General features: G+C 38.8%; 2 protein-coding genes across 7 annotated transcripts in view; one reads left to right on the top strand and one right to left on the bottom strand.

The window, feature by feature from the left end:
* LOC6054543 (sodium-dependent nutrient amino acid transporter 1) overlaps positions 1-14,036 on the top strand; it is a 45,734-nt gene extending 31,698 nt beyond the window's left edge. For 4 of the 6 annotated variants that reach the window (XM_038253080.1, XM_038253081.1, XM_038253085.1 and 1 more), the window contains exons 2-8: positions 1,926-2,452; positions 6,145-6,415; positions 7,434-7,549; positions 7,628-8,253; positions 12,889-13,165; positions 13,465-13,559; positions 13,630-14,036. In XM_038253080.1, coding sequence (XP_038109008.1) covers positions 1,993-2,452; positions 6,145-6,415; positions 7,434-7,549; positions 7,628-8,253; positions 12,889-13,165; positions 13,465-13,559; positions 13,630-13,722 — 1,938 coding nt within the window. In that variant the 5' untranslated portion in view covers positions 1,926-1,992 and the 3' untranslated portion in view covers positions 13,723-14,036. Of the gene's footprint in view, positions 1-1,721; positions 1,815-1,925; positions 2,453-6,144; positions 6,416-6,607; positions 6,828-7,433; positions 7,550-7,627; positions 8,254-12,888; positions 13,166-13,464; positions 13,560-13,629 lie in introns of those variants that run through there. The other 2 variants (XM_038253083.1, XM_038253084.1) reach the window with 2 other exon arrangements.
* LOC119766864 (6-phosphogluconolactonase) lies at positions 14,011-15,202 on the bottom strand. The gene is made up of 3 exons (XM_038253087.1): positions 14,897-15,202; positions 14,333-14,832; positions 14,011-14,272 (listed from the first exon to the last, which is right to left on the bottom strand). The coding sequence occupies exons 1-3, from the start codon at positions 15,024-15,026 to the stop codon at positions 14,138-14,140; spliced, it is 765 nt and encodes a 254-aa protein (XP_038109015.1). The 5' UTR covers positions 15,027-15,202; the 3' UTR covers positions 14,011-14,137.
* Positions 15,203-15,321: the final 119 nt, after the last annotated feature.

Raw genomic sequence — 15,321 nt, 5'->3', positions numbered from 1 at the left:
TAGGCCGTTAAGTCATTCCAGGTGTAGGAGTTGTCTCCATGCCATAAGTACAAACAACACACCAAACCAAGCCTACTCCGGTGGAATCGCTGGCGGCGGTTGGACTCGCAATCCAAAGGTCGTCAGTTCAAACACTGGGGTGGAAGGTTCCTTGGAGTAAAAAGAGGTTTGGGTGCTCTCCCCATTCAAGCCTTCGGACTCTTAGGTTCGAGCAGAAACTTGCAATAGAGACCACAAAAGACCCGGGGGTCGTTAATGTGGATGGTTTGATTTTAATATCAAGCTGTGCTAAATTTTCATGAAATGATTTTTGAAAGTTTATGTACCGTCAGTGGGGGTGACTATGGGTCAAAAAACGAAACACCTCTCGAAATTTCTTAATAACAAAAACAATTTAAATAACATCGAAAATCTTTTAACGTAGATTTGTTCTTAGATAGTTTACTAACATTTTCCCAAAATATGGTCGATTTTGATGAACACTACCTTAAATGCCAATTGTTTGAAAATTGACCCAATCTCACCCTTAGAGGAGGTGACATTGGGTCAAATGAAACTAAAATGATGCTGAAATACAAAGATATGGTAAAAACAAGTCATCCAACAGCGTTTCTTGTTCGAAGGAATCGTATTGACACGCTACAATGTTTGAAGTGGAGATTTTCAAACACTTGGGTAGTTTTCGAGCAATTCTAACAAAAATATTAGAAAAATGATTTTTCGAGAGGTCATTTTTGGCCAAAACGTACCCCAACTTTAGACATCTGCCAAAATAACAGGATATGTTCTAGGAACGAATTTTTTTCAGCGAAGTCATCTTAAGATGTCCCCTACACAACCCTTTTAACAGAATTCAGTTTCATTGAAAAGAATCTGAGAAATGGTAAAATCCGTAAAAAATCACTTTGACCCAATGTCACCCCCCAGACCCAATGTCACCCCCACTGACGGTAATAAAATAGTTTCATTTATCTTATTATAAAATGATGATTAACAAAAGCACAACTCTTTTATCATTTTGTTATGCCATCAAAACCAACCACCTTCTCATATTATAGGAAGCAAACAGCAAAACAGCTGTCTTCAAGTTCTTCGATCATCATTGAACTTGAAAAAACTAAATAAAAACAACTGCACTGCACTCGCAAGCTGAACCAACTGCAAGAAAGAAACCGGCATCGCCGGTCGTCACCGAAGTCCGGTGCCGACACACCTCAGCAAGTATCCTCAACAGCGTTGCTTGCGAATCGAAAGCGAAAACCTGTTGGACCGGCCCCCCTGTCGCCCAAAAGCTGCACAAAATTACCTTTTTTGCTGCAGGTTTATTCTTAGTGCACGCACAGGTAGACTTTGCAGCAACGTCGTTGACGTAGTCGTTTAGGTCGCTTTGTAACGTCATTTCTACGTAGAACGTACACTCAAACAAGGTTTTCAGACATGTTTGAAAGTATCAATGATATTTGATGATTTTTTTTTGTCGGAGATCTCTTGTTTGGGTATAGCTGTTGCATTATTCGACAGCGTCAAGCTATCAAGTCTACGGAATAAATCTGAATAGCAAAAAAAAAAAGCTCGTTCACTCAGAATCCGTGAGCAAATAATGACGGGGCAGAATGCGGTAGCCCCCGGAGCGACTTCTCGGATAGCTGTACGTACAGCTGCTGTTGATGCTACCGAACTTGTTGCAATCTAGATTGACGGTCCACGTATGAGTTAGTCGTTCAGGGGTGCCTAAACTACAGATCATGCGATCGCATTGAAAGCAACACCTCATGAGGGAAGCACTCATTAATTACAGGCTGTACTCCTTATAAGTAATTCCATCAACCTCCACAGCCATAAACGTTTTAACTTCCAGCCAGCTAATTGGAATTGTAACACTTGCACTAACTCGTACTCCGTTCCGTTCTCTTGTTGTTACGCAGGTCGACGCACAGCCGGCTGGTGAAAGGAAAACTCCGGATTGCTCGAAACGGTGAAGCTGTTCGAACAATGCAAGGCCACGAGAATAACGGCTTCCAGGCGGACAGTCCCTCGATACCGGGCCAGTTCCGGTGGAGCACGGTCATCGAGAATGGCGTCATGGTGGACGGTCCGAAGCAGCGACGAAATTCCCGCGGCACAGATTCGGTGACCAACAACAGCTCGACCACGACGTTGGATCTGCGAGGGACGGAACCGGACGGGGAGTCTGCGGAAGGGAGCCCAGGGCGTGACCAGTGGGGAAAGGGTATCGAGTTCCTGATGTCCTGCATTGCGATGTCGGTGGGGCTCGGCAATGTGTGGCGGTTTCCGTTTATTGCGCTGGAGAACGGAGGGGGAGCGTTCGTGATTCCATACATTATCGTGCTGCTGCTGGTGGGCAAGCCGGTGTACTACATGGAGATGATCATCGGGCAGTTTTCGAGCAGGGGAAGCGTCAAGGTGTACGACTGCGTGCCGGCGTTGAGAGGTAATTGAAAAGGGGATTTGAGGATCTTGCTAGGGTAACTTAAACAATATTTTCTGCTATTGGCATTTCACAGAAACAATATATGATTCCTTCCGCCACCTCATCAGGCTCATCAGCACTTCTCTCAAAATAATGTTTAAACAGTAAAAACCCAAAATTTGTTTCACTGCGTGAAATTTGCAAAATTGTTTTTTTAAAATAAAATTTAACATTGTAAATATTATTTCCTGAAAATTAAGGCAAAAAATTTGGGTTTTTTTACTAGGCAGTTGCAAATTTTATTTCTTCTTTTTTTCTCTTTTCTTCAAAGTATTCGAAAAAAATACTGTTGAAAACCACAGTATTCCACAGTTGTGGACCACATAAAAGTATAAGTCACCTTAACTAAATAAACAACAACTACTGCTTAAAATTACAATTTTAATTTAAAACTGGTACAATCGGCTGTGGACCAGCACGAACAGGTTCTATCACGTGTGTATTATGACCTTTTTTTTCAAATGAGACAATAACTTAAGGAATTTATTTTCTCCAATTTTATTTATATTTAGCATTTTTTATGATTTTTCTTCAATTGTTTTAAAATTAATTTATTAGCAATTTTAATACATTGAACAAATTTGGTTTAATGTTCATTACCCAAATATAGCGTAATGCGTAATTTTCTAGAATTTTAAAATTTTTATATTTTATTATAAGCCGTTTTGCATCATTAGTTTTTCAATATAATTTGGCAGGCTGGTCATACAAATTAAATATTTGAGAGTGCATTATTGGCAAAGGGAGCGCTTGGTCGTAAAAAATATTCTGAGTGAAAAGTGTTTTTTTTTGTGTGTGTGCCTTTTGTTTCGCATTTCTGTCGTGAATTGTGTGCTGCGAAGAGAAGATTACCCTCTGAAAATGCAGCGTCATCAGTGCATAATTGGCAAAGCGAGCGCTTGGTCGTAAAAAATATTCGGAGTGAAAAGTGATTTTTTTTGTGATTTTCAAAGCCCTTCCTATATCATCGTTGACCGGAAGGCACGGCGTCGGGTGGATTGTGTTCAAATTTTTTTGAATAAGGTTTTATTTTTTTGCGGTGAAAAAGCCATTTCTATATAATGATCGAAAGACGCACTGACAATTTGGATCGTCGAGTTAATAGTGGACCAAACCCAAGTAACATTTTTTTACAGGAGATCTACAGGAGCTCTTCAAGATAGCTACAGCATAGCAGTTTGGTCCGCGGTAGGATAAAACTCTCTTCAAGTACTCTTCCAAACTCCTGAAGAAGTTTTGAAGAGAATTTTATCCTACCGCGGTCCAAACTGCTATGCTGTAGCTATCTTTAAAAGCTCTTGTAGAACTCCTGGAAAAAATGTTACTTAGGAAATAACTGTGTGTGAGTGATTTTGTATGTTAATCAGAAAGACCTTCTCATAGCATCGTTGCTCGGAAGGCTCGCCGACGGGTCTGTTATGAAAGTCCTCCCCATAGCGTCGTAGCTCGGGAGGCATCGAAAAGCCAATACCTTATCCTACTAATCAAAAAAAAAAAAAATAATCACGTGATGCTTGAAGGAGATGCTGTGGATTCAACGGTCTCAAGCGGTATCATCAAGTATATAGCGAAAAACTATGTGCTTGATGAGTCTGCAACTTCAACTATCGGACTAACATTCCTCCCTTTCGTTGAACTGCAGGCTTCTTGGGAGGGCGCCGGTATTGACTAATAAAGTAGGGATCTTCAGGAGTTAAACAGTGAACGGATGGTTGGCTCCCACTGATCATTTTTGATTCATTGTTTAACTTCAGCTGATCTGTCAATAACGGAGTAGCAGCTCATTGGCAGTCAACCATGCTCATGCTCATGCTCATGCTCAGTTTGGCAGGCTGGACATACAAATTAAATATTTGAATAATCCTTAATCTGTGGTTTGGTATTTCCTGATCGATTTGGAGTCTTTGGTAGAGTTGTAGGTTATGAAAAGGACTTTTCAGAAAATAGTTCACTGCAAAGAAAAACTTTGTTTTTAATTGAGTTTTATTCACTAAATGGTCCCCTAAAAAAAATATGTTTGGAAAGCTAAAAATTCAAAACACATATTTGGATGCAAAATGAAAGTTCAAAACAACGTTTTTTTTTCATAAAGTGCACTTTTTCAAATTAAAAGTTTTTAAGGTTATTTTTTTGAAAAATGTTCGGATTTCTTTAGAAAGTTAATAAAAATTCCGCAAATATTTTTTCCGTGTACCTATTTCTTGTCAATAGTCCTCAACAATACCTACAACTTTGCCGAAGACAAATAAAAAAATACAAGTAAAAGCCATTTCCGGTTTTGGTAGAAAATTGCTCTATTGTCAATTTCAATCTTTTGAAAGGGATAAAATCACTTTTATTATTTTCAATGTTGGGCAAGATTTTTAAATTTTGAAGTTATTTTTATAGATTTCACAATTCTTTCATTTTTTGACATAGAACATAGAATTTTTGACATAGACTCTCTCTCTGTCGATATTGAAAGGACCGTCAAAAGCGAAAGTTATCAAATTATAGAACGAAAAATCAGAGCAAACTTTTTGAAGGGACTGAAAAATTTATTGACAGCTGGAGCAATATTGGTATCGAGAAGATCGACAGCCAGAGAGTCCACTGTAATAGTTTTCAAGATATCATGACTTGAAAATCAAGGGTGATAAGATAATAATGAAAAAAAAACTCATTTTTCTCAAATTTAGCTTTTATCTTCATCGCAGCATTGATCAACAAATTTTCCTTTTAAAAATAATTAGAATTTGTCTTAGGTCTAAGCTTGTTTTTTAGCTTGTTTCATCATGAAGTATTTTTAAATTGCAAAAATCTTAATAATTTTGTAAAAAGTATTTAAAAAACATATAAGATGAAAACGGTGCACTTTATCAAACAATTTGTTGAATAATTTTCAAATGCAAATTTAATTTTGCACTTTAAAATAATTTTTAACATTTTGTCTGACAAAATTTTCGATTTTTTTCAAAAAAAAATCTTCGGTACCATAACTTTTAGCCTCAAGTGTTCTTTTTTAATCTTTCTAAAATATCAAAAGAATCATAAATGTATTGTAATAAAATGTCTGATAAAAATTATATTTTTTTTGTGTCAACAGTCCTAAACCTAATTTTCACACACCAAATTTATCGAACAAATCCTTTCGAAAATAGAGATATTTGAATAGTCTTTTGTAAAATTACATAGAAAAAAATTATAATGAAAAATTGCTTGTTCTTACACATTTAAATAAAACAAAATAAGAAGAAACGCCGAATTGGAAATTATGAACGTGAAAAATCACATAAGTTACTTGTTTTACTCAGTTTCTGGTGATTTTTATACGTAATTTTTTACACGCTATGACTTTTGTTTCGACGACAAACTTAAAAAATATAAAAAAAATATTATTAATCCTTGTTTTTTTTTTATTTGAGCATTAAATTAGACTACAAAAATAAACTAAACAGAATTGAAAATAAACATTCTTTGTTTTGAGGTTTTGTTAAAATCACGGAGATTATGTGTTGTAAAAATGTCAATATCAGAAAATATTTTAAAAAGAAATCAACCTTGTTAATTTTTGCATTTGTACATTATGTAAATTTTCCAAAAATCTTTGCATCCCGAAAAAAAATATCTCACCCTTCCCCCTGCCCACCAACAACTCAATAAAACCCCCGAAGGCATCGGTTACGGCCAGGTCCTCTCGATCGCGATCGTGTCCACGTACTACGCCTCGCTGATGGCCACCACGCTCAAGTATCTGTTTGAGTCGTTTCAAAAGATCCTTCCGTGGGCCACCTGCGACGAACGGTGGGCCGGGTTCTGCATCCCTTCGGGCGGAGCTGGTGCCTCCGCTGGTGATGCTTTGAACTCCACGATTACGGCCGCGGCGCTGAGCGCCTCGAATGCTACGTCCGCCGTGATGAGCTCCTCGGCTGAGTTGTACTATAGGTAAGATTTTTGGAGTGAGGTTTAGTGGTCTTCTTGCGTGGTAGTTCTCTTAGTGGGTTCTTGGAGTAGGTTTTACTTTTTTCTTAATTTGGTATCTAATCTGGTAACTAATTTAAGTCACTTACGATTTATTTGCACTCTTACTAATCCTTCTGGTGTATCAAACCACATCCGGAACCAAACCTCCCCCAGGTGTTGGCTACGGGGAACTGTACATGATCTGCGTACTAATCACGTACTACTCATCGTTGATGGCCCTCATCGGGCGGTACATGTGGGACTCGTTCAAGAGTCCCCTGCCGTGGGCTCACTGCCAGCCGGAATGGGGCACCGGATGTGTGCCGGCCACGGCCCGGCAGTACGCGGGCAATGGGACCGTTGAGCGCATGAGCAGCTCGGAACTGTACTATAAGTAAGTTTGGTTTGGTGTCAATGTTTGTGGAGAATTTGTGTTGGTTTTTGTTGTTTTCGGTATTTTGTAAATCATAGCATAACATCAAAAAGTAATTCACTTGAAAATTAAATCATTTATTTATAGTATAAAAAAACATTTTTGTGATCGGAATTTGATGTTTCTAAATACAATACATTGAATACATTTCTGGTATTTCAATAATAAAATATGTGTTTCTAGTAAAGATCTGTAGCAGAAGTATGCCTTTGTACTTCAATATTATAAAACAAATTAGGATTACAATTTTTGTAAAAAAGCGCTTTTAATATTTATGAAAAGCTTAAAGAAACTAACTTTGATACGACAAGAAAAAGTAGAAGATTTTTCCAATTTAATACTATGAACATTTTCTTGCATTCTTCGATTACAATTTAATACACATAAATCGTTGATGTTCAAAAATTTCAAGGTAAGTATTTTTCAACTTCAACTTTTCATGATTTTTTCTGTCTTTTATTATTTTTTCGGAGATTTCAGTGTTCTACTTGTTTTTAATGTTTTGCCTTTCTTGTTTCCAACTTATTGTTACAATCAAATCATTCTCATTTTCACTTCTTCCATCAGACGGGTCGTCCTCAAGGAGCTCGACAACATCGACGACGGCATCGGCCTCCCCGACTGGCAGCTAACCCTGTTCCTCTGCCTGTCATGGTCCATCGTGCTTCTCGTTCTTATCCGAGGTAATTCAGCTCAACCAGAGTTTACGATGTTGTCTCTCTGCATCACAGCACTCTTATCACAATGTTGTTTCCTTTCAGGTGTAAAAAGTGCTGGCAAGGCCTCCTACTTTCTAGCCCTGTTCCCGTACCTGGTCATCACGATCCTGCTGGTTCGTGCCTGTACCCTGCCCGGGGCCATCAACGGCATCATATACTTCCTGAAGCCCCAGTGGGACAAAATCCTGGACCCCAAGGTCTGGTACGCAGCCGTCACCCAGTGCTTCTTCTCCCTTTCGATCTGCTTCGGCAACATCATCATGTACTCGTCGTACAACAAGTTCCGCCACAATGTCCACCGGGACGCGACGATCGTGACGACGATCGATACCTTCACCTCGCTGCTGGCCGGATGCACCATTTTTGGGATTTTGGGACATTTGGCGCACGTGGTCGGAAGTGACGACGTTGGATCGGTGGTAAAGCCGGGAGCGGGACTGGCGTTCATCTCGTATCCTGAAGCGATCGCCAAGTTTGACGTGGTTCCGCAGGCGTTTTCGGTGCTGTTTTTCCTGATGTTGTTCGTGCTGGGGATTGGGAGTAACGTGGCCATGACGTCGTGTGTGATGACCGTCATCAGGGATCAGTTCCCGAAGGTGAAGAACTGGCAGGCGGCTACGGTGATTGCGATCTGTGGAGTTGCGCTGGGGTGTATCTACGTGACGCCGGTAAGAAACAAAATTGAATTATAATTAACCCATTCAGGCCTGAATTTTCAAAAAAATATTTTATTAGGTAATGATAGGAAAATGATTCTAATGACCATACGAAAATTATAGGCTAGTTTTGGACATTTTGATATTTGGGTCATATATGACCAATCAAGCCTGAAAGGGTTAAAGTAAAATATGATTGAAACTGTCCCAACTTACGCTACCTCACAGCAAATATCATAAGTACAATCACTTAGTCATTTTTTCTGGTTTGTGTATTATTTCAACTTAGGCATTCAACTGCAATGATTTTATCCTTATATTTAGAGGTAGAATAGTAACAGAAATTTGTACAATGCTATTAAAATAATACTCAAAGCATTAACTTATTTGAACAAATAACTATTATTATCGAGATAATTTTAAGGACTTTTCAATATTTGTTTTGAAATGTACAGTTATAGACTCACCAGTTTTTGAACATAAGATTAACGGCATTTGGCTGCTATCACAGATTTTTTATTTAAAATTCTATTTTCCAATTGAATATAAAACAATTCGAAAATAAAGCTTTTTTGTTCAATTATTCAATCATGCTAATATTGATTTTCATAATAAAGGATTAAAAATTTATAAAATCATACACAAAAATCCAAGGATCAGTTAATACGGCAACATAAACTAGGGGAAATCTACCCTTTCCAATCAAACACCTATTTTCGTCATATGGAGAGTTTGATGCTCAATTAAAGCTCCAAAAATACTATTTGGGCTATAAACTTACCAGCAACAGCACCGCCTCGAGTAAGCACGCAAATGTATGCCACTTACTGGCCAAAAAGATCACATTTAATGCACTTTTGATCATAATTTGTATTTTGCGAGACCACTTCTCATCATTTTGTTGGCACACACAGTGACACACACGAAAATCCCTCAAACGCTTAATGAATATCGCCAAAATTAACTTTTCACTTTCGCTTACTTTTTCACGGCGCTTAAGATATGAAATTGCTTCCAACTACCGGCAACATGTTCTGTTGATCATTAGTAAGGCACTCACTTGAAGAAAATTCCCGAAAAATGTAATAAATTAGCAAGCGCCAACAAAAAAAACAAACGCGCCAAGTCGTTTGACGTTTCAATTTTCACTTTGCTTTCCAATCGAAGGCTGAAGAAAACCGAGCGAGAGACGAAGGCAAAAAAGAACAAAGGCTGGCCGTCAACACCACCAGCAGCACAGCCAGCGATGCCAGGAAACTTTCCCTATAAATGCCACTTTTCGTGAGTGTTCGTTTGAACTGTCAGCGCAAATGGCAACACTCGACAGAGTGTTGGAAGAAAAAAGAACTAAGCCGATATTAGAAAAATGGGCGTGGCCCAATGCATTCGCCTCGATTAGAATACCGTTGGGATTTTTTTTTTGTTAAATGCTTGGTAAAGAAATAGAATAACTTTTAGTGAAAGTGAAAATAAACAGAAATGTTCACAAAAACTTGCTCTACTCGTTGGCGTACTTGGTTTTAGTAAAATTCAAGGGAGACTCTAGATTATCCAGCATCATTCAAACACGACCGCTTATTAGGATTAAAATGGGTAGATTTCCCCTAGCTAACCGTTTCTTGGCCATGACTCAACGAAGAAAGACATTTTTTTTTCTCGTGATTTGAGCCGATGTCTAAATGTGCCTGGACATTTAAAAACATTTTTTATCAATTCTTCAATGATGCTCATTTTTTCAAATCATTTTTATGAAGGCAGTTCCTCAGAATAATTCTATATCATTTATTTATAAATTAGAACTGTAATTGTTTGGGAATTTTGAGGGTTTGAATTCAGCAATTTCAAAAAGTTGAGCTGTGTTTTCGAGTTTGAAATATACTTTCAAAATTTGATACAGTCCAGACTCGATTATCCGAAGGTCTGTGTGGGACTTCGGATAATCAAATCATGAACAAAAATGAACAAATATTTTTTAGTTTTCTTATTTTAAACATAAAATTGATTCTAAAAAAAATTAGAAAGAAAATTCTTAAAATAGTAGAAAAATTTACAAAAGTTTCATCTATTGACAGTGAAAATAAAAAAAGAAAAAAAACGACGTTGACTTTATAGCTGTCGGCCACTATTGCTAGTACCAACCACTAGTGTCTTCCATTTAACTACAAGGACTTCGCCGCCCTGGGCTCCTAAGTGTTTGAGTACGGCACGGAACGACGGCGCCGGAAACCCATACTTACACTTACACGCGCCCGCCGCGGGATTCGAACCAGCAACCTCTGGATTGTGAGTCCAGTGCGCGGTCCGATTGATTCACACAGGCGGGACCGAGATATCGCAAGTTGAAAAATGAGGATTAATTAGATAACACTGTGAAAAAAAATCACAACATTTTTAACATTATTATGATTTTGTTTTTTTTTTTCGAAAATGCTTATAACATTTACAAAAAATATATGTTCGGATTAATTTTTTATTGCAAATTTGATGGTTGTTGAAATTTATATTGACAGTATTTTGGATTTTGAAATAAACATTATTTCCAAAAAAAATCATATCTTCGGTACAAGACTTTGCCCCATCTTATCAAAAAAAAAAAAACTTATCAAAAGCTACGATAATTAAAAATATGTATTTAGGAAAATAAAAAGGTTTTTTTGACTTTTTTTTAAAGAAAATCTCTAATCATAACCTACCCAAAATCATTAAATGACACAAAATCGATCAGAAAACCCTTCAGTTTTTTCTCAAGAAACAGATTTTCGAACATTCACATGCCCATTTTGTATGACCAACCCTCAAAATGGTATATTATTATTAGACATATGGAATGCATGGACTAAGTTTCATCCAAATTTAAAAAAATACAAAGAAAAGTAAAATTGCAAAAAAGTTAAGATTCACTCTCTTTTTGATTTCCTCAGCCTCAGCCTTTCAAGAACATTTGCTCAAAAATAAAAATGCAATAAATTATCTACAAACCAAAATACATTATATTATTAAAGCTTAATCCACGGGGTATTTCGAAGAACAAATTTAAGACAAAAAAATCGACAGGTCTGATATTTTGCACCTTGAAAGAAAGGCTTCTTTCTTGACAGTTTGCTAGGTGAATCAACATATTTCTTTGGAGAGTTAGACAACTTTTACCATAAAATTGGTTGTTTTTTTTAGGATATTTCTATGAAAAAGTGACTGAAAACTAATAGAAACAATTTCATCTGATTTCTAATCAATATGCCTTAAATGACTACATGGGTCCTCATTATTGGTTCAAAGATCATAAATAACTCACTCATCACTGAACGAATCTTTGCCGACTGGAGTGAACTCGACTCGCTAGATGCCAGCGGCTTGGTCACACAGCAATACAAATACTTCGTAAATTTCTTTGCCTACTCCGTCCACCGACCCGAGTCACAAATGAGAGAGAGAGAGAGCGAAAACGAACGTAGACGCGGGCGTGAGAGCAGGGATGCCAGGTTGCCAGATAAATCTGGCATTGCCAGTTTTTTGAGTGACAATTTGTAAAATTTTATTTTTTATTTCTTCCTGACTTTGTCAAATTGATGTATAATATTTATTTTGTGAAGCTACAATGTATAAAAAGTGAAAATACACAATTTTTGAACACAATGTTGCTCTCTACTTTGAAAAAAAGTGGCTTGCCTGGTTTTTTTTTCCAGTTTTTTTGCCAGATTTTTTTCTGTTCAGACCTGGTAACCCTGCGTGAGAGTGTAACTGATGAACTTCGGAATGTACTCGCGCGGCGTTGTTGAGGGAAATTGAGAGAGTTACGCGTGTGTTTGTTCGCTTGTGGACCGATTGTGTCGGGACTGGCCTTCGGGAGCGTTCTTTTATTACGTAACGCAGTAGGGGGGGAGGGGGGGTCGGAGGCCGTGTTACGCTCAATACAAAATTTTTAAAATTTGTATGGAAATTTTGTTACGAGGGGGGGGAGGGGGTCTAAAAGTCCGATTTTTCGCGTTACGTAATAAAAGAACGCTCCCTTCGGGTTTCGGGATTCAGAAGCAGTTCTTGAGTTTGGCGTTTAATCCTGAAGCGAGCGGTTGAGTTTTATGTGGTGGGTGGTGGGACCATAAAACGAATCGAAGGTTCGCTCCCGCGTGTGGCAAAATGTAGCTAAAGTTACGACACTTGATAACATATTTTGCCATCAAATTATTTGATAATGCGTTCGTTGTACATAAAATAATTAAATACAGAAATTTTGAAGTAGTGTGTTACTTTTCTTACAAAATAGTGCATTTTTCAGCGTAGGTTGAACAAAGGCTGATATTGTAATTAAAAAACTTGTTATGCAAACTATTTTCAACAATTTAAATTCTAATTTTAGTTTTTTTCAATGCCGTGTGTAATAAAGCAAAAGGGTTTAAACATATTTTCAGAAAATACTTCAAGTCTAAAAGTTTGTATTTGAGCTATAGTTGGATGTAATCATCTGTGCACATAAATATGGTTTTTGGAGTAATTAAAAAAATGTTTAAAATCTGACAAGTTGGGCATGGAAACTTCTGTTGTTGTTCACATATTTGCAAATTGTGTTACTTGGAGTCATTCTAGGAATTTAGGTGTGAAATTTGAAATAAATTCTAATTATTTTATACCTTTTTTCCTTGTATCAAACAGGGCGGTCAGTACATCCTGACGCTGGTGGATCACTTTGGAGCTTCCTTCATTGCGCTGGTGCTGGCCATCGCCGAGCTAATTGCGATCGGATGGATCTACGGCGTGGATCGACTCTGCAAGGATGTAGAGTTTATGCTCGGCCACCGGCCTAACCTTTACTGGCGACTTTGCTGGCGCTGGGTTACTCCGCTGTTGATGACGGCGATTTTGATCTACAATTTGGTGACGCTGCAGCCGTTGACTTACCAGGGTTACGTGTACCCGACGATTGCTTATGGTAAGCTATTTTAATGATCTGATTTTTACAAATAGGGGAACAGCATCTAATTCCAGCGTGCCTCTAATGTTGGCAGGTCAGAACTTTGACATGCAATTAAAGCTAATTAAAAGTGTTTTAAACTGAAATCGAGTGATAAATAGCTCAATAAGAAGTGAGTAAGCAAGTTTCTACCAAAAGTTTTGCAAAATTAGTTGTTTAAATAGTGAAAATCAGCTAATTGGATGGAGTTAGGAGCGAGAGTTTAACCTGCCAAAGATACGAGAATTTCCCCTACTAACAAATTTCTTTTGATTCAGATCTTGGTTGGTGCATAGCTGCACTTGGCTTACTTCAGCTGCCAATCTGGGGCATCTACGCAATTTACAAGCAGGAAGGGAAGACGCTTTCAGAGGTAATTATTATTGTATTTTGCCTTCATCTGAATCAGAATTTAACACACAAAAAAATGTTTCTTTCAACAGAAAGTGATGAACGCCTTCCGACCAACCCGGAACTGGGGTCCGATCGATCCCACCCTCAACCAAGAGTACAAAAAGTTCATCCACCAGGAGTGATCGATCGATCTTCACATGTTCCAACCAACAAACCGGTGTAATATTCCGCTGCCAGAAACTTTACACAACAAAAAAAAAAAACGATTGGCATTCCTAGAAATTAAACACAAACACAGTTTGGACAGACAAATCTCAACGAAGCTATTGAAAAGGAAGAGGAGGACGAGGAAGGAAGAAACAACTATTTGCCCATAAGTGCTACTAAAGTTAGTAACTAAAACAAAAACTAACAAGTATTAAGTGTACGAGTGAATTGTGATACCTTTTAACGAGTTTTAATTTATTGCATTTTAATAAAGTGTAACATAAGTGAACAATTTTATTTCCACCTTTAATAAAACAGAGTGAGATACCACAAAAATAAATCCAACGCTTCAGAATGTAAAAGGCTCCACTAGGTGGTCATTTAAGGCATTTAAGGTTTCGCCTCGCGGGAGGGATTGCCTTCGATCAAGGATGCGGCCTCGTCGCAGGCCACAAAGATAAGGCGCCCCTTGGTGGGATTGACCCGTGCCACCGGCAGGGACTGGTCGTTGTCAACCAAGATTCGCTGAAAAGAGAAGTTGAATTTGAAGAATTTGATTTCACGAGACAAAAGCAAACAGCAAACCTTCAAGATCTGAGCCTTCCCCGCTCCCTGCGCTCCAAACAGGCAAACCTTGGCGCTGTTGATCAACGGGTAGGTCATCGTGACTCGCTTCGGCGGCGGTTTTGGCGAGTTCTCGATCGGCGCAATCAGCACCGTCTTCTCATCGAGCAGTGGATGCTCCGGAAAGAGCGACGCCGTGTGACCATCGGGTCCAATTCCCAAAATAAGCAAATCGAACGAGGGCACTTCCGTGGAACCCTCCTTCTGACCGAAGGCCTTCCTGATGGTCTTCTCGTACTCAACAGCAGCATCGGTGGCACTCAGCTTGCAGTTCACCGGGTAGAACGCCGTTTTCGGAAACTTGGGATAGTTGTCCAACAGGTCGCGCTTGTACACTCCGTAGGTGGACTCTTTGTCGTCCTCTGGAACGATCCGCTCGTCGCAGAAAAAGATCTGCCACTTGCTAAAGTCCGACCGAAGGTCGTGCATCCCCTCGGCCAGAATGGTGGCCACGGAACCACCTGTCAGAATACGTTTTCAGATTACAAACGGCACTCAAAAACCAAGCAATTTCCAAAGCATTACCTGAAACGCCCAGCCGGAAGGTGTTCTGCTTGGCCAGCGTTTCGTTGGCGAACTTTTCCAATAGGCCCAGCAGCTCGTCACAGACGGCGTCCCCGACCTGGTAGAAATCCAGCGGTGCTGTTGCGGACATTTTGGGCGGATTTTTTTTACGGGAAATGCACAAGGTTTGGAATAAATTAGTTTTGGAAGAGAGCGGAGCAGAGCAGGCGACGACCGACCGGTCAACTGATTAACGAACGATGAATGATGTCAGCAGCGAATAATGTAAGCAAAAGCTGTGCACACAACTGACGCGAGTCGTGTTTGTTCGTGTGATGCATTGCGTGTTTTATAAACAAAAAGTGACGGCAAGGAATGGTCTGGCGAAAGTTGGGTTGGTGAGAAACGTTGGTTGCACACAAGTTGCGTTTGTTGCGTTGGAGTTT

This window comes from Culex quinquefasciatus, chromosome 2 (genome assembly GCF_015732765.1).
Source record: "Culex quinquefasciatus strain JHB chromosome 2, VPISU_Cqui_1.0_pri_paternal, whole genome shotgun sequence".
In the NCBI taxonomy this organism is placed as follows: Eukaryota; Metazoa; Arthropoda; class Insecta; order Diptera; family Culicidae; genus Culex; species Culex quinquefasciatus.
This window is presented reverse-complemented; position numbering and strand designations above follow the sequence as displayed.

What these genes read in the sequence shown, in the direction of transcription:
- LOC119766864 (XM_038253087.1), bottom strand. Translation starts at nt 15,026, where the DNA reads ATGTCCGCAACAGCACCGCTGGATTTCTACCAGGTCGGGGACGCCGTC. An exon ending in CTTCCGGCTGGGCGTTTCAG is followed by an intron (nt 14,833 to 14,896) that starts GTAATGCTTTGG and finishes GTATTCTGACAG; the next exon opens with GTGGTTCCGTGGCCACCATT. An exon ending in GGAAGGCTCAGATCTTGAAG is followed by an intron (nt 14,273 to 14,332) that starts GTTTGCTGTTTG and finishes TTCTCTTTTCAG; the next exon opens with CGAATCTTGGTTGACAACGA.